This window comes from Ochotona princeps, chromosome 9, assembly GCF_030435755.1.
Source record: "Ochotona princeps isolate mOchPri1 chromosome 9, mOchPri1.hap1, whole genome shotgun sequence".
In the NCBI taxonomy this organism is placed as follows: domain Eukaryota; kingdom Metazoa; phylum Chordata; class Mammalia; order Lagomorpha; family Ochotonidae; genus Ochotona; species Ochotona princeps.
The window spans coordinates 74,474,209-74,493,254 of record NC_080840.1 but is presented as its reverse complement, the minus strand read 5'-3'; the positions used below and the strand labels follow the sequence as shown (position 1 = coordinate 74,493,254).

Here is a 19,046-nt window from a genome sequence, read left to right as displayed (position 1 = left end):
CCTTCTTAAAGCCACCATATTTCACATTATGAAGTCAATGGTGATAAGAATATATCAAATTTATAAGGAAGTATTCAAAACCATACAACTGGGCCTACCATGGCAGCCTAGGGGCTAAAGTCCTCGCCTTGCATGCACCTGATCCCATATGGGCACCAGTTCTAATCCCAGCAATCCTGCTTCCCATCCAGCTCCCTGTCTGTGGCCTGTGAAGACAGTCAAGGATGGCTCAAAGCCTTGGGACCATGCACCCACATGGGAGACCTAGAAGAAGCTCCTGGGTTCAAACTGGCTCAGCTCCAGCCATTGTAGCCATTTGGGGAGTGAACCATTGGACCAAAGATCTTCCTCTCTGTCTCTCCTCCTCTCTGTATATCTGACTTTCCAATAAAAATAAATAAATATTTAAACACGCGTACACACACACACACACACACACAAAACTGTACTGGGTCTGGCACCTTGGCTCAACTGAATAATCCTCAATTTCCAAGCGAGGCATCCCATATGGGCAATGTTTCTTGTCCTGGTTGCTCAGCTTCTCATCCAGCTCCCAGCTTATAGCCTGGGAAAGCAGTAGAGGATAACCTAAAGCCTTGGGACCCTGCATCCATGTGGGAGACCTGGAGAAGGCTCCTGACTGCTAGTTTCAATTGGCTCAGCTCTCACCACTGTAGCTACTTGGGGAGTCAACCAGCAGATGAAAGATCTCTCTGTCTCTGCTACTCCCTATAATTCTGCCTTTCTAATAAAAATAAATAAATCTTAGGAAAAAAACGACAACTCTATTAATAGCAACATGTTCTTCATTTACTTGAGAAAATTATTGCTTTGGATTTTTTTTTTTTTTTTTTTTTTTTGCAGTTCTTGGAGTGTAACCTGTGTCCTGCATTTCACCTGTGTGAAATTCCAGAGAGAATACAAAGGAGATTAAATGACTCAAAAAGAATCCTTTGCTGCCAAATCGCTACTCTGGTCTGGAGGTCTGAAAGGTGACCTTATTGGTTGTGCAAAATTGAAAAAAAAAAAAAGAAGCATTGTTCTTGGAGGGGAAGATGTGGTTAAAACTGAAAAATTAAAATGTAAACTCTGTTAAGTGAGGGATATACTGGTTTGAAGCATGTATTCCAGTAGTCAGTGACAGGTCTACATTAAAAAAAAAAAAAAAAAAAAAAGACACAGCTGCCTGTCATTAGAATTCCAGTTCTACCCAAACATCTGTTTGTGGAAAAGACCAAAAGCAGGACTCTTCCCATCTCCATGACTCAGTTTGCCATGAGAAAATAGCCTTGCTATATCCTAGAAACTTTTCCACTTCTGCAGAAAAAAGTCACAAAAAATGCAGACTTAGGGTACCTAAAAAGGATATACGGTCTCATTTTTCAGTATATGATAATGCACAGACTGTAGCATAAGGTGAAAAGATTGACAGTCCTGTTCTCAAACTAATGGTTTATGTAGTCCTACATGTAGAGAAAAAGCTTATATTGAAAACAGCAAGAACAAAAAATCTAGTTCCCAAGGGTTGGTGGTAGAAGGCACAGGAGAGTTATTTTTCTAACAGATTCAGAATACAGTTTGGAATCATGGAGAAGATCTGCAGATGGATGGAGCTGATGGCTATACAGCATGGATGCACCTAATGCCAACGAACTGATCCCTTAACACGGTGAAGACGGTAAACCTTATAAAACACCGTGAAGTAAACTGAAGGTATGTCACTGTGGAAAGTAAAAGAAAAATGGGAAAAGAAGGATAGCAAGAATAAAGGAAGGAGGAAGTGTATAATGGCAGCAATCATTATTCTATAAATGTGAAAATGAAATTTGTCCCCTTTATAGGAAAAGTTACTTGCCTTAAAAATGAAATGTTGTAAAAAAAAAATGTATTATTTATAATCTTGTGTCTATCTAAGGTAAAACAAAATACATGGTGGAGCAAACTATTATGAACACCCAATTAGAATAAATAAATCATTAACATAACAAAACCATTTTGTCATTGTTAAAATATGTAGGTCAACCCAAGGGAGCACACTTATTGAAATATATGCATGTATGTGTGTATGCATACACTAGTGTGTGTGTGTGTGTATATATATATATGAGCAAGTGTGTATATATCTGTATGTATACACATATGTACACACAAACATATATTTTCATTGTCAGGACAACAAAAAAGATTGTACAACCATCAATCAAATAGTTAGGAACAGCATGATAGGAGCCAATACATAATGCAGAAACAAAAGCCTTGTTATTACAGATTTCAACAGATTTGCACTCATTCTCCAGACACAGACATTATTGCAACAAAGCAGCTGTGAGTGTGGGTTCTGTACAGAGGCAAGTCCCACACGTGTTCTCCCTTACCCCAACAAGTTGGCTTGGTTTCTGCTTGCTTACCACCAATCCCAGTACAAGGGTGCGGACTCTTTCTCCTATCTCTGGCGAAATGTCATTGCCAAACTGCTGCAGGGTAGTGAGGAAACGTTTCAGTTTGCTGAGTTGCCTGGCGCCACAGGCTGGGGGCAGCTGTTGATTGGCCAGAGAGGAGGAGGAGGAAGAGGAAGGCCCGTTGCTAAAGCCATTGGGTGGCGAGGGGGCACCATTCAAGGCTGTGGGCGAATGGCTTGTGCCATTTGTTACTGTGAAGGGCACAAAATCAGAAGGAAAGACATCAATTTAGGGCATGCACAAAGTAAATTACAACCAAGTCCCATTCCCTTTAAACGTAGCAGTTTGGTAAGTATGAACACAATGCTACTTTTTGTACAATGCCTGGCCTACACAGGCTTGCCCAGCCCTGGGTAGCGTGTCACTAAGTAGGTCTCCTTATGTACTTGTGATCCTACTCTGCATAGGAGCTGATAATAAATGAAGCCTGCTGTAATGCGGAGCCAACCCTGCCTCCCATGTGCACATATGCCAACCACCTGAGATGTTTCAAACATAGAACAAACAGCTTTGGATGTCAGCCTTTTGTCACAGGCTTACATCAATATAACAGGACCATTCCTTTCTAAACTGCTCCCCTAGAGAAAGTGTACATTTGGTGGAGACTAAATTTATCGCTGAACATTTTTAATCATGTTTTGTACACACAACTGACAGCTGTGTTTACAGAAATAGGACTTTCAAGTTTTAACCTTATACCACCCAATTAGAAGGCTATTTTCTCCCCTCCTTTTCCTTAACCACTTCTTTAGAGAAATGAAAATTTATATCAGAAGCCAAAATAGGTATGGTATTTATCAAGGAGTTGTTTAACAATAAGGGAACACTTCAATCCAGCCAAGAGTATGTACTGGTGGCAATTCAGCGAATTCATTGCTGAAAAAATGTATTTAAACACCAAGATACTGATCCAAGAGGGACAAGAACATTTGTGTGTCTCCCAACCAAAGAAAATGTTGATTGCATCATGGTAAGATCGTTCATTTCACTAATTAATCATTATTAATGCCATGCTTTTAATATAACCTTGATAAGCTATCTCTAATAACAATTCGAGGAAGTTTTAAGGATCTTGACTTTTTTTCTAACGGTTTAATTCAAGATAATACAATGCTTGTCTTGTTCCTCGTGATTACCAAAGCAACTAGTCAGGAAGTCCCAATCCATAAAGCTATCTCCTAGGAGACACATGCCTATCATTGTGGCTTTAGGTAACCGCAAACCAAATATAAGATGACAAGGTTACAAGTAAGTTGGCCTGTGCCAGTCAGCTGCTCCTGACATGTCTGGAAAGGTCTTTTGAATGGCAGTATAACACTGCAACAACAGCCTGGGACGTGTGTTTTGGTCATCCCTCCTAGTCCCATAAATCTATTTTTGCCCATTATTATTCATTTAAATAGATTGGGCACATGGCCTAAACACAGTGTTTTCTGCAACAGATAATGTTTATTAGTTTCACAAATCCTTGATGACAGTTTGAACCAGGACTTTGACATTGATTAAAGCAAAGCTCTTTGCTACCCTTATAGGAGCCCACAGTAAAGACATGGAACTTGCTTTTCTCTCAGAATATTCCATCCCCAACCTCTTGGCCAAAAAAGAAAGTAATACACTCCCCGGACTCAGAGTACAGGCCCAGAGCCAAGTGGGGATGCAATCTGCCAGTGTCAAGGCAAAGAAGATTCTACAGAATCCAGAACATTTTTCTGTAAGACTTACATTGAGCACCATCTCTTTAAATAAAAGAATGCAAGATTTCAACACTGTTGTAATACTTTGAAATGGAAGGATGGGGTATTAGAAGTTCAGAAGTAAGCTAGAAATAATCATGGCATATTTTCACATTCCAAGTCAAACTGAACAAGTTAGAATACAGAGTGCCTGTAGAAACGAATTAAAAGTTAGCGGTGACGACTTGAGTCACAGACCAAATATAGTATTCTCCACTTGCTGAAAGCATAGCAGACTATACAGCAATGTTTAGAAAGAAAGCAACATGGGTAATCATACAAACTAGTCTACATTTCTGTGTTAAACTCTTACTTACTAGCAAAGCAATGACTTCTTTGTTTCATTTCTGCTTAATATCTTTTATGCTAAATGTTCTTTTCCCTTGATAGCCTCATTTAAAAAAAAAAAAGTGGTACAAGCCACAAAATTCGGAAAAGTCTACTCACACGTGGTCGGTGTAAACGAGCTGGTTCGTGGGGCTCCTTGAGTGGTCGGGGGCGGTGGCATGGTTGGGGGAGTCAGCCTCGATTGCGCCTTCACATCCACAGGTGAGTCGGGCATTGTGGAATGCTTCTCAGCACGATCTGAAGGATGCCACCAGGAACACGTTACTCTACTCCGTAAGCGCCTCAGCTGATTTTCAAATAGGCCTTATCTTTCGTACAAGTAGGCGAACAAAAGAGATCTGGCATTTCTACCAATAAATATGCTTAGCCACTGAAGTTTAAATCAGGATTTGATCATCCAAGCCCCACTTAAGGGAGTGCGGCACAGATGGCAGGACCTCATTTGTAACTAGGTTGTATTCTATCCTATTGTTATTTCTGGCTTGGGCAGATGCTACCTTGGTAGTGTTTGATGCAATAGCACCACCTCACTGCAAGCTGAAGTGAGCATTAGCAAGAGCTAGAAAATAGACCGTAGAAACACCTCATGACAGCTCCGAGTTAATATACACCTGAAATCCGTCACCCAGGTGAGCCAAGTGGCAGAGCCAGCCCTTGGCTTGGTGAAGACTTTCTTTGGTCCAAACAGCTTGTGTTTCCAAAAATCGCAATCTCTCACTTTTATTTTATCATTTTAAAAATCACCACTGGTACATGAAGTTGAAGCTATTATACAACCAGAATCTAAAAACGGAGCAAAATGAAGTTAAGCTAGTATGCATCCAGAATGTATGGGTTGAGCATCCACTGTCTTGAGAACATCACAGCAAACTCCAGTTATATCAGAGAGAAGCAGAATGCCAAAGTGCCGCAATGCAAACTAGAACCAAAGACAGCACGAAGTACTGGACACATGTGGAAAACTTTCTTGATTGTCCACCAATGATCATGTCCATGAAAATTTCTTCCTTCCCGATATTCTTCTCTTGAAATTCCTTGTAACTCAAGGGAATCTAATTATCAAAGCAACAGAACACCAGCACAAATGAAACTTTTGCAAGTTTTCTACAGGCAAGAGGATTTATACACATGTACACATACACACAGAGCCATCTGAGTCTTGACACCAGTAGTTCATTTTTGGAGTATGTGAAAAGTAGAAATGAACCATTATGAAATAAGAAATAATAATAATAACTGAAATACCATAGTAACCAAAGTGAGAAATTCACAAGTTGACATAAATGTCAAAGAAAAAAGACCCAAATTACGATCACACCTCCAAGTCACACCTCAACGTTATTTACGATAATTCCCTAAGACTTGAGGGTCACTAAAACTCAACATTGAAAGGTTCAAACACTGTTGCTGTCATATTAGGGAGGATGTAACACAACATGAAATTAATCATCATTCTAACAACAGTATGAGCATGATGAGCTAACTGAAAATATCAAGTCTTTATTCCTTAATCTCTACTGCTAGTTTAACAAAGGTATTCTGAGTTAAACAGTGGCAGACACACAGACACATGGACAGTGTTTCTTTACGTTATTGTTAAAACTTGCCTCCATATTGCTAAAGCAAACATTTCACAACCAATAGCGCTAAGTCACTTTTTCCCGGAACGATACAAAAATCAGGCAAGCTTAAAAAGCACTTCTGCAACAGTTAAATTCAATGCACCTTCTACTCACCTCAATCCACCTCAGCCATACAGGCATAAATAGCATTCCAACTTAGCTGCAGCCGAGGGAAAGAGGTGCAGCAGCAAATACAAGTCTCCCTAAATAAAGGCAAATATTTCTGTCATGCCAAGGAAGGAGGCAGAGGGGGAGGCTTGCCAGAGTCGGCTGGGAGATAACAGTGGGAACTGCTGCTCCATCTGGTTTTCATTCTGCTAACACTCACACGGAACTGTTGGAGAAGGCAGTCCAGAGCCACAGATTCGAAGCACGTGGTCGCGCAGACAGCGAAAGGAAGAGCAGGAGGGGGGGAAGGGGAAGTGGGAGTAGCGACAAAATAAATAAAGCAACAGGAAGAGAAGAGGGAAAGGAACAAAACAGAGAGAGAGAGAGAGGAGCCTGAAGGCAAGGCGGCTTCCACAGCACTGCCTCCCCTCAGCTGCTGAGCTGTCTCTGCAGGCACACCCCTCCACCTTACTCACTGTGCCACAATCTGGGACAACCAGGTGACCTTTGAAACGTATCTGCAAGCCACCCTCCTTTCTTTTTAAGCAGTCCACACCAAGAGAAAAAGAAATAAGCTATAAGGTTGACAACAGGTTTTCTCTTCAAATTGATGACTTCAATTTGTATTTCCATTTCATTTTGTGCTAATTTTAGGGAGACTTGTGACAGATGCACAATTTTGCTCTGAAAACATCTTAAATCCCTCCCTTGCTTGAGCATTTCTCATCCACAATATCATCATCCTCAGAGGTAGATAATATTTTTAAATTCCTGAAATGCCATCAGTGCTTAGCTAATTCGTACCGAAACGCCACTACTTCCAGAAGGAATCTGTACATTCTAGCTGAAGGCTTGGATATATGTATATATAGATTCAGCATTTTGACATTAGCCAAATGTCTGCGATGGTTGGCTTCCCTCTGATCAAACTGAGTTCCAACCCAGAGGTCCTACAAACTGAGACAAAGTGGGACCATATGTAGGGCATTCTGGGCTGTTCAGTGCAATCAGCCCAGGCTGGAGACGGATGCTGAACTAACTCACCGGGCCTAATCCACACACACTCACACACAAACGTACAGCCCTCTGAGCAGAGATGGAAGATACATTTGGAAAATGTGCTTCAAGCATGTTGAATTCTGTTGCATTTGTTTTGGATTATTTCAAAAAAAATTTTTTTTGAAATATATATTCTTGAAAGTTTTATAGTAAAGAGCACAAGAACTATGATTTAACCACAGAAACATTTCACCCAATTTCAAATTAGAGGATATAGTAAAACCAATATTAAGTTAGTGTTTTCTTGTGTAATTATTTAAGTTCATGAAAATTATAATGTTCTGGTACATAATTTCTATTTTTTTTTTTTTTTAGTTGCTCTAGGGGAATTCTGATGCTTGAAAGACATACAAAATGATAAACAGAAAAGAAAAAGAGTAAGAAAGAACAAGCAGCAAAGCGAAAGGGAAGACAATTATTTGATCAGGTGGGGAAGGTAAATAAAACCAAAAAGGACTGACTCGATTTCTGTCCACACGGTTCCTAACACTTGGAAACAAGCCAGTCTTCTCCATACAGTAATACTTCTACCACACGGCAGATGTTTAACACATCTGTACCAAAAACAACTGATGGATGGAACAAAGCATGGCGAATATATTACCAATACCATTTCAATATCCAATTCAATGTCACCGCCTTCTAGAAATGGTGTTTTCTACTTTTTTTTTTTTTTGTAAAAACCATGGCATATGTCTTCATACTTATTTTACTGTTATTACCAACTGTTCCAGATGTGTGGAAAGCAGCTATTCTTTGTTTCCTGGTCTAGATATGCTTTAGACCTCAATAGTGTAAAAAAGAAAGTTCAGTATTTGTAGTTGGTATGTGTTTTTCCATCAGTTTATCCTGTCAATTATAACAAAATTCTCAGAGATGTTATAGACTATGGGGAACTTCTTGGTCAACCAGTTGATAATTTAGTTAACCCTACTTTAATGAGAGTTACAGAAAGCTACAAGGTATGCATTGAAGAAAATTGAGCCAATGGGAAACTTGGGTACTCAGATAGGCAAGAGGAAAATTGAACAAGGAGGAAAAAAACTGGCATAAAATCTTAATTTTCTTGCCATTGGAAAACACAGAAATCACAGTATTAATAATAAGTCATTTAGTGGCTATCTGCATATGAGATGCTGCAGCAGACTGTCCACCAACCAACACTGTGATGATGTCTGCATTTGCTTTCCCTTTCCACCTGTCCTCCATATTTCCATGATGGGCACTTCTGGCATGTCCTCTCCTGCTCAGAACCCTTCCACAGTGCCTGAGAGTCAAATGCTAGCACTTTGATCCTAACAGAAAGATGGGGAAAATGCTTATTGGCATCCGGGAATCAAATTAAGGGAGACCTGCGTTTCGAACACTGACACTCTACCTTTGGAGCGGAGCCACTGGATAATGTAGTTATCCTGGACGCCAGTCCCTCATGACAGAAATGGGAGAATTTGCTGAGATTGGTATAGTCCCTGGAATAGTGCCCAATCTGGTCTAAACTGGGAATGAGTTTCAATCTCACTTTATCTTCCTCTCCATGATCCATTCCTCCAGTTTACAGCCTATCAGTACAGGGTACATCACTATTCCTTGGCTATTCTTTGTTTTTCATGCTATTATTTCCCTCATCTAGAATCATCTGTTTGAATCTTCACATTATTCACTGCCCTTTACAGAACCCAAATATTTTACAGCTTTTTTCCGAGGACCTGGCCACCAACCGTATCACATAACCTCTGCTTTCATATAGTATTATTAATCACCTATCTCTTTGGTTCTGTAAACCCAAGCACTTCGACCAGTAAAAATGGTCAACAATTTGACGGCAATGCTTTTTAACATTTTTCCTCAAGCAAGTATTTACTAACTATGTATAACGATTCTCATAGGAAAGTTGGTTACATCCTTAAGTCAGTTCAGTGACATCAACCCTAACTTTATGATAAAAGACACACACCATCCATGACATGTAAAGGTATAGGGAAGAAAGGAATGCAAATAAAATGGAAAGCTACTGGAAACCTAAGACTTAGTGCAATGCTGCAACCTGCTTTGGTGGTTTTAGCCAAGAGAAAAGGATGATCTCCCAGCTGTTTCACTGCAGTTGACAAATGCCCCCCTTCAATCCCTGTGCTGGAATCTAACTTCCACTAGATAGTATTAATAGGTACAACCTTAAGAAGGTGATCAGATCACAAGGGCTCAGCCCTTAATCAATTATTTTAAAGGCTCTAAAGAGGGGCGGGTTCTGTGATACAGCAGGTAAAGCCACCACTCATGACACTGGCATCTCTTATGGGCACCAAACCGTGCCCGGGCTACTCCACCCTTGATCCAGCTCCCTGCTAATGGCCTAGGAAAGGCAACGGAAGATGGCCCAAGAGTTTGGACCCCTGACACCCACATAAGAGACCGGATGCCTCAGCCCTGGCCATCAAGGCCACCTGGTCAGTGAACGAGCAGACAGGACACCTCTCTCTGCCTCCTCCTCCTCCTTCTCTCTCTCTCTTTCCCTCTGTGTAACTGATTTTCAAATAAACAAATCAATCTTTATGAAAGATCATCTGGAGAGCTAGGTAGATTCCTTTTGCCTTTGCACCTCTTCTGCCATGTGGCGACAGCATTCTAAAGGGTCACCCTGGAGGCACAGCCTGGAGCACCACTAAACACCACACCTCCCATTGCCTGGATTTGGGAAACCCACCCCCCTTACAAAAAAATGTGTTCTATAAATTATCCAAGTGAAGTCATTTTGTTATGCCACTGCAAATGAACGAAGATAGCAGACACTTTACAAACTGTGTCATGTATGAAACACAACTCTTAAGCTTGCCCAGGACCTGAGCTAAAACCTTCCTGAGAGTTCCAGTTACACAGAACAAAATATAAACTATGAAATATAAGCTAACATCACACAAATTTCTGAGTTCCATTTTAATAGTCCTTACCCCCTTCCTTGCTTACTGGAGAAGCCTAATTTTATTTGGAAATTCACCATTTCACCACAATTCTTGAGTCAGATCCTCCTTGTTTTATATTAAATAAGCTATCATATTGTCTGTCAGTGGCAGGTGGCAGAAGTGAGAGTTGTCATTCTACCCTGGACAATGGATCTCAAAGGGTCTAAGAAAGAGGTTTTAGGGAAGAACGTTGTCACTGACTGCACAGAAACAAGGAAGAAATAGTTCCCCTTCTTCTGAAGGACACTGTTATTATGTCAGTGATGATGAACTCCTGGCGATGCAGTTTCTAACCTTTAAAATTAAGCAGGGGATAGCACTTAGCCTTGGGCTCATGGGCCAGTTCGGCCTCCCATGTTCAGAATCCTTGGGTGAGATTCCTGCCTGACTTTAGATTGCTGCAGCGCAAACCCCGGAAGGCAGAACCAACAGCTCAACATTTGAGAGTGACCACAAGAAAGCTATTTTGAAATCAGGAACTATAACCAACTTTCCTCTGTTGACGGAAGTATGAGTTGGGTGGCATTGTGGCATAGCAGGTAAAGCTGTGATCTGCAACACATGTAGCCTGTATCGGAATATTTCTCAGACCCAGCTGTTCCACTTTCCCTCTAGCTCCCTACTCTTGGTCTGTGACCGGAAATGGAAGACAGCCTGAGGGCTTGCGCCCCTGCATCCACGTGGAAGCCTGGCAGAAAATCCTAACTTCAGCTTGGCACAGTGCTGGCTATTTCGCCCATCTGGAGAGTGAACCAGTGGATGGAACCTCTCTCTCTGCCTTTCTCTTTCTCTGTGTGGCTCTGATTTTGAAAACAAATCAATCTTTAAAATAAACCTATGTCCACAAGAACATGTTTACATCATAGTTTTTGCCCCATAAACGTTAAAATTAATACCCATCCCCTCTTCAACAATTACAATCCCTGTGATCAATTCACATCCATGATTTTGTTATAAATAAGCCTACCAATGCCTGATCCTTCCTCTTCAGTCATTACTAAAAATATTCAGTAGGATTTTATTTTATAGCCCAGCCTCATTTACACCAACATTCCGTATGTAATACTTCATGCTGCATCCTTGACCATACCAGCTAGGCAGACTCTAAGTGTATTTGCCTAGAAAGTTTCCTTCAGAAAGAAAATGTGGAAATAATGGTCTCAGCCACCTTCCTGTAGCCCTTGACCCTTATCACCCTAATCAACTATGTAAAAATCATCAAAATAATTATTGAAAAAAAGCAAAGAAAAAGGATGCTTCCTTCCCCACATCTGGAATAACGATACCCACTGGGGTCTAACAAACACAGCATTGCACCAAAGATTCCAAATAACAGGCCCAGAATCCAGGCATAACACTTAGTCCACCTAGGGTATTTTGTTTCTCCTTAAGATTTTTAAAATTGGGGCCTGGTGTGGTAGCCTAATGGCTAAAATCCTTGCCTTGCATGCACCAGAATCCCATATGGGCACCAGTTTGTATACTGGCTGTTCCACTTCCCATTCAGATCCCTGTGTGTGGCCTGGGAAAGCAGTAGGGGATGGCCCAAAGCCTTGGGACCCTGTACCTGTGTGGGAGACCCTGAAGAGGCTCCTGATCAGCTCAGCTCTGGCCACTGCGGCCACTGGAGGAGTGAGCCAGCAGACAAAAGATATTTCTATCTCTCCTTCCCTCTGTATATTTGACATTCTAATAATAATAATAATAATAATAATAAATTTAACAACAAAAATATTTTTAAAATCAGAATTGAAGAAGCAAAAACAATTCTACTTAAGAATTTTAAAAGTGCATTCTTGTGCCCAGCACAGTAGCCTAGTGGCTGAAGTTCTCGCCTTAAACACACCCAGATCCCATATGGGCTCTGGCTTGTATCCCGGTGGCCCTGCTTCCCATCCAGCTCCCTGCTTGTGGCATGACAAATCGGTCAAGGACAGTACCAAAGCCTTGGAACCCTATACCTATGTGGGAGATGCAGAAGAGGCTCCGGGCGCCTGGCTTTGCATCGGTGTAGTTCTGCCTGTCAAAGCCACTTGCAGAGTGAATCGTTTAATGGAAGATCTTCCTGTCTCTCCTCCTCTCTGTATATCTGACTTTGTAATGAAAATAAAATAAATCTTTAAAAACAGTGCACTCTCCACTCTGTCCTACATCTAGAGAGAAGGTCTGTAGTTCTAAACATAGTGAATAAAAGTGAGGGGAAAAAAAGGATAAAATGAGAAACTCATCTGGCTGTGGGAAGTAATGATGCTCTTTCCAATAGATCTTTCAAGCTGGCTGCATCCCTAAAATTCCTACAGGTTACATCTTTATTTTTTTTCTTTTTGAAGATTTATTTTTTTTGGAAAGGCAGATTTACAGAAAGGAAATACAGAGAGAAAGACGTTTCACCCACTGGTCCACTCCCCAAATGTCTACAATGGCCACAGCTGAGCCAATCTGAAGCCAGGAGCCAGGAGCTTCTTCCTAGTCTCCCACATGAGTGCAGGGGCCCAAGGAATTGAGCCATCCTCTACTACATTTTTAGGCCATACATAAGCAGGGCGCTGGATGGAAAGCAGTTCAGCTGGGACATGAAGCAGTGTCCATATGGGATGCCAGCACTTCCAAGGGAAGGATTAGCCAATTGAACCATCATGCCAGGCTCCGACTTTAAACCATTCTACTGGGGCCAGTGTTGTGGTGCAGAGGGTAAAGTGAGTATCTGTGATAATGGCATTCCATATGGGCACCAGTTTGGTTCCCAACTGCTCTGATTGAAATCCAGCAACATGAACCCCTAAACCCATATAGGAGACACAGATGTAGCTCCCAACTCCTGTCTTTTGGCCTGGCCCAGACCTGCTCTTGAGGCCATTTGGGGAGTGAAATAACAGATAGAAGATTCTCTGTATCCCCTTTCTCGGACCCCATAACTCTGTTTTGCAAATAAATAAAATCTTAAAAAAAAAAAGTCTTTAGATCCTACTCGACTCATCTCTCTTTTACCAATAATTTACTCTGAGCCACTTTTCACTTGAAACCACAGAATCCCGATTAAAGTAAAACCTGAACATTCTCCAAGCCCCGAGGAAAACTCAACTGCCTCTTGACTATGAATCCAGAAAACGCGTATCACTTTATTGGTTGATTGCTGTTTGCATCCTCCGGGTCAGGTTCTACACCTTCACTCTCCATTGGATCCTCACCGCAACAAGAAATACCCATCACCACCATTTTCTGGAAGAACTCTGCCTTTTGAAAAAATTAAGTAACCAAAGTAGGGTCCCCTACACAATGCATCCTTAGTCTGTTTTCTGTTGTATACATCACACTATCACAGACTAGGGATGGTATAAGAAAGCAGTCACGTTTTTCACGCACAGTCCTGCTGCAACACTGAACACACATCACTTGGACTCTGTGCAGCATCTGCCACTGTTCGCCGCTCTCTCCTTGAAACAACAGAACCCCAGAATCTGGTGAGACTACCCTCCTGGTTTTCCTCCAGCCCTCTCGTCGGCTGCTGCCCAGTCTCCGCTATCGCCTCTTGAGTGACAACTACTGCTGATATTTCCCACACACGAGTCCTTTTTAATCCTTCTTCAAAATCATCAGTGCACTTGTTCCTAAGTCACTTCATTTGTTTTTGCACAGTCACAGACGCTTTGCCATTTGGAGCCAGGCTAGGCCTTGAATGCGCCTCTGAGATCACCTGTGTTAAACTGGCCACATTTTTCAACCAGTATGATGGGAACAAATCAGACAGTGTATAGGACATGCCTTGTCAAATGCCCAGCACATGATACGCACTCTAGACAGGATGACTCTATTCACCCCATCGTCACCCTTTGGGTGACATATATTTGGAACACCAGCAAGCACCTCTCTCCTGCACTCTCAACTCTGACATCTAGAGGATGACTCATTTTCACATCCGGAATTCAACACTCGCCACCCATCACCTCTCACCTGATCTATTCAACATCTCATGGGATGGATTCTCTGCCCTGTACTGTTTATGCTTTTCTGATCAACCCTCCCAAACCACATCCAGTCGTGTTTTGTTACGTATGTCAAAGATAAGACGGGCAGTAAACTTCAAAGACCTTTATAGCCTTAGATAGAAAGTCAGTGTTGTTCCTTAACAAACTCACAAAGCCTGTTGCGGATCCACCTGGCTCCTGCAGCTGCTCCGCTCAGCTTCACCCTCCCCCACCTTCTTCGCACCTCTGGTCTCCAGATGGAATTCCTGCCTTCTCCAAATGCTGTCGTCACTCAGGTTTCCATGCCTATTATAATCTTCACCGGGAGTTGTACACATACCATTCCAAGTCTATTCCGTGTTTTTAAACTCCATTCAGGGGTCACTTTTACTCAGAAACCCTTCTACTCAGCCAAGCCAGCCTATTCTCCCCTCTCTCACATGACCTGGATCCCCCCCCCACAGCACTAGACCATCACTGCCCTGTGAATAATGACGACAGCTTGTTCTGACACTCCCAATGGGTAGCTTAGTGCTTAATGCACACAAGGTTCTAAGCTCCTAACAACCTTGGAAACCGCCATATTCTTTCATGGCTCCGTCCACACGATACCAACAACGGGCCTGGGCATAGCAACTAGTCCAGGGATGGAGATGTCAATGTTTTCTGAAGATTTCTAAAGTCAGAACTGAAGAAGGAAAAAACCAATCCCATTCCACAGGTAGAAAACTGCAAGCTTCACTCTCCCCCTTCTCTGGGGAGGAGGTTCGTGGTTCTGAACTCGGCGGATAACAGAAACAAAGGGTAGCAGTCTGAGGCGCTAGCCTGGCAGTGGGAAGGGAAGACCTTCATTCGACCCGATCTTTTGGGTACTGGGTATTTGAAATGAAAGCATATTTCTAATATCTGATAAAATAATCATTAGTAACAACTCTGAGACTCTAGAACTTCCAAGGAACATGACTCAAGAATCATCTACAGAGTTGTTTCATCATCTGTAAAGAAAAATGTATCCATCAAAGATAACCCAGAAAAATACCAGTATAGTATTTAATTCATCAGCTTTAACATCTTGAAAATCACCACACATTTCCTAAGAAAGACCTTTGGCCATACCTCAGGAGAAAAGGGCTTTGTTCATAGGGACACACTTTGCACTTATGACTCCAAAAGTTCCACATTTTATAATAAAATCAATGTAGCCACACATATAAACATTCAAAACCATAGAAAAACATTTTTATGAACCAAAAACATACATTTTCCACATCCCACAAGTTTTCCTGTTCCTTTCCTGGTTAGCTTTTCTGTTTACTGATTTTTTTTTTCTGATCTATAATGAGCATGTTTTATTTCCACAAACAAAAAATTATTAAATAAGCAGCAAACACAAATACCCTAATAGGAGAAGTCACCTAAACCAAGGCTAGGCATTATTTCAAATGCTGCACAAGCTTTCTCATTTCAGACCTCTGTAGGGAAAAGTACTATAAATTTCCCCAGTTTATAAAAAAGGGAATTGAGGCCCAGACGGGCTAACTAATTTGTCAAAGATCATAAGCCAGTACTTGTTGCATGCCTTTCTCAAGTTCACCAATAACACCAAGGGCACCTTATCCATGGTGCAGAAAACCAGAACACAGATAGTTACACTCAGTAAGGGTTAAATCTAGGACTGATATTGCTTGAAAATCGCAGTTTCCAATACACTAACTACTAGCCACCTGTAGCTATTTAAACATCAATGAAAATTAAGCACAATTTAAAATTTGGATCCTCAGCCTCACTGGCCACACCTTAGCGCTCATTACGCTACGCTCCTCACGTGTTACGGTTACATGTGGCCGACGGCCACTGTGTGAGAAAGCTCGGTGCTGTAACAATGCCAAACTAGAACAATGGCTCTTTAAGGACACCCTAGAAATAAAAGCTCAGTAGCAGGAGGTGACAAAGAAATCCAATGGATGAGCAGGAAGGAGGATGGATGTCTTCCTCACATCATCCTAAACATCTTCTCTTGCTCTTAGCACCTTTCATTTGCTCTGTATCTTGGGTTTCTGCCTATGATTCACACAATGGTCATGGGAAGGAGAAATCAGTATTAGACACCTGAAGATTTAACCTAAGAAAGCTCAGAGCTCTGTAGACGTGTGGGTATTAGGTATATTTTAGTACTGTGCTTGCTCAAGATGGAGAGAACAATGCTAATGAGAGCAAGGCCAAAGGGCTCAGGGTTGGAATGGCTCAGTCCAAATGTATAAATGGCAGCATAATGCCTCTATGCCTTCAGAAAGGGCACGAACTCTGGACAAAAAGAGTGAGTTCATCTATATCAATCTATCCCTGTTTCTGGAAAACTAGCTTTGGCATTCGTTTGCATTTTGCCTTGCAGGGACAGCCATCAGCACCCCGTTCCCTTCCTCTACAACACTTCTCCAGTTGTACATGGCACTCAGCTTATTTTTGAATGACTCCCCAACCAGAAGGCCCACTTAATACACACAAACTTTCATCTGCTTTTTCATTCCAGCTCCCACCACACTTAACAGAGAGCCTGAAACGGCACACAATTGGTAAAAGTAGATTAACCAAGGGAGTGAATGAATGAGCCAAGCAATGAGGAAAGGAAAGCTAGTTTATGTCCAGTCAGACATACTGGTAAGCCCTTGATTACCTGCACAAAGGTAAAGAATGAGTAAGGCAGGCAAGATGCATGCTCACAGCACACAGCCATTCGAGTGGGTACAGAAACACTAAGAACCAGAAGAACTCTCATTCAACTGACTCCTCTTAGGCAGACCAATACACCGCCCAGAAAGAACACAACCATCAAGAGTTCTTTATTTATACTTTTTGTTACTTGAAAATCAGAGTCACAGAGAGAAGCAGAGAGATAGCAGTGGAGACATCTCCCAATTGCTAGTTCACTCCCGAAATGGCAACCGTGGCTAAGGCTGGGCCGGGCGGAGGTCAGGAGCCAGGGGCTCATTCTGGGTCTCCCATACGGGTACAGAGGCTGAAGCCATTGCGTCAGCATCTGCTGCTTTCCCAGGCACATCAGGCAGGAACTGGAATGGAAATGGAGCAGCTGGGTCTCCCATGCCAGGCCCACATGGGAAGCAGCAGCTCTACGTGCTAAACCACAATTCCAGCCCCAGTAGCAGTGCTCACTCACCAGTGTTTGGCAAAAGCAGTAACTGACTTCATTGAGTGAGGAAAGAAGTAGCTACAGGAGTATTGGTGGGCTCAAGGCATGGATTATACGAGTGCATCAGAAATGTCATCTCTCTCACACGTGTCTCCATCTTCAGCCCAGTGCCTGCTGCTTCTTGCTCTGCCAGCCACTTTTTGGAGAGGCTCTGAGAGCTGCCAAGGAAATAACAGCAGTTTGGAATGGAAACATACTAATTCACTGAACTAGTTCTGCTTTGTACTCTCGCATTCTGCTTAACAGCTCCTTAGGAAAACAAGAGTCTCTTGTTTTAAGAAAGAAAAATTCATGCGGTAGGTGTTCAGGCTGGCAGTTGGGATGCCACTAAAGCTGTTTACAGAGATCACGGGTTTGCTATATGGCTTCAGCTCTCCACTTCAGTTTCCCACCAAATCAGATCCTGGTGAACAGCGGGAAAGGCTCATTTAACCGGGTTCCTAACACCAAGGTGGAGATCCCACATGGAGTTTCTGGGTTCCAGATTTAGGCTGATCCAGCCCTGCCCACTGCAAGTATTTGAAAAAGTGAACCAGCAGACAGGAACTCTTACTGCCTAGCCCTGCCTATTCCTCCACAAAGCGCTCTCTCGCGCTCTCTCGCGCGCTCTCTCTCTCTCTCTCTCTCTCTCTCTCTCTCTCTCTCATATGTGCACATGCAAACACACTCTTTAAAAGGTAAGAGATACTTTAAAAATCCTTGGCACAGGTATCAAAGGAATATCCACTGAATGACTTGATGGAAACACAGGGTTTTTTTTTTTAATTAAAAACTATAATAAAACCAACTGAAAGATAGCTCCTCCTTGTATAAAGAGTAAGACCATCACATGAGCCCATAAACTGAACACAAGCATCTACGTGACACCCACCAACCTGCACGTCACTCCAAAAGGTAAGAAAAGCCATTACTAGTGATCCAAACCTTTTACAATCTTCAAGCACATTTTTTTACTCATCACATATTTTTCACATGTGTTGACAACAAAGAAGATTGGAGGGAAAACTCTGAGACAACAATGGCAACAGAGATACCCAGTACTGACAGCTGGAACCACCCAGCTAGGAATGAGTGTGTCAAGGCAGGTGCAGTGCTGTGGCACAGTGGGATAGGCTGCCACCTGGGCACCTGGCTCCCACAGTAGAGTGCTGGTTTCAGTTCAGGCTGTTCAACTCACCAAACCAGATTCTTGACTTTCCTGCTAATGTGTCTGATGAGGCAGCAGATAAAAGTACCTGGGATCCTATAAGCCATGTGGGAGACCCAGATGAGGCACTGGCTCCTGGCTCTGGTTGGGCCCAGTTCAAGCTGCGGCAGCCATTTGAAGAGAAGCCTTATGATGAAAAAGTCACTTTCTCTTCCTTTCCTTCCTTTTCTTTCTTTCTTTCTTTCTTTCTTTCTTTCTTTCTTTCTTTCTTTCTTCCTTTCTCTCTCTCTCTCTCTCTCTCTTCCCCTCCCTCCATCCCTCCTCCCCTCGCCTCTCATCTCCAATCTCCCCTCCCCCTCTCTCTTTGGCAGTCTACTCTTCAAATACATGATCTTTTTAATGAAAAAAATTGTGAACAAGCAAAATGACAAGTACACAGG

General features: G+C 42.2%; 1 protein-coding gene across 1 annotated transcript in view; it reads right to left on the bottom strand.

The window, feature by feature from the left end:
• The window catches only part of RUNX1T1 (RUNX1 partner transcriptional co-repressor 1), a 139,292-nt gene that overhangs the window by 57,490 nt on the left and 62,756 nt on the right, over positions 1-19,046 (bottom strand). The window contains 2 exon segments of the mRNA XM_058668803.1: positions 2,409-2,650; positions 4,640-4,777. Coding sequence (XP_058524786.1) covers positions 2,409-2,650; positions 4,640-4,777 — 380 coding nt within the window.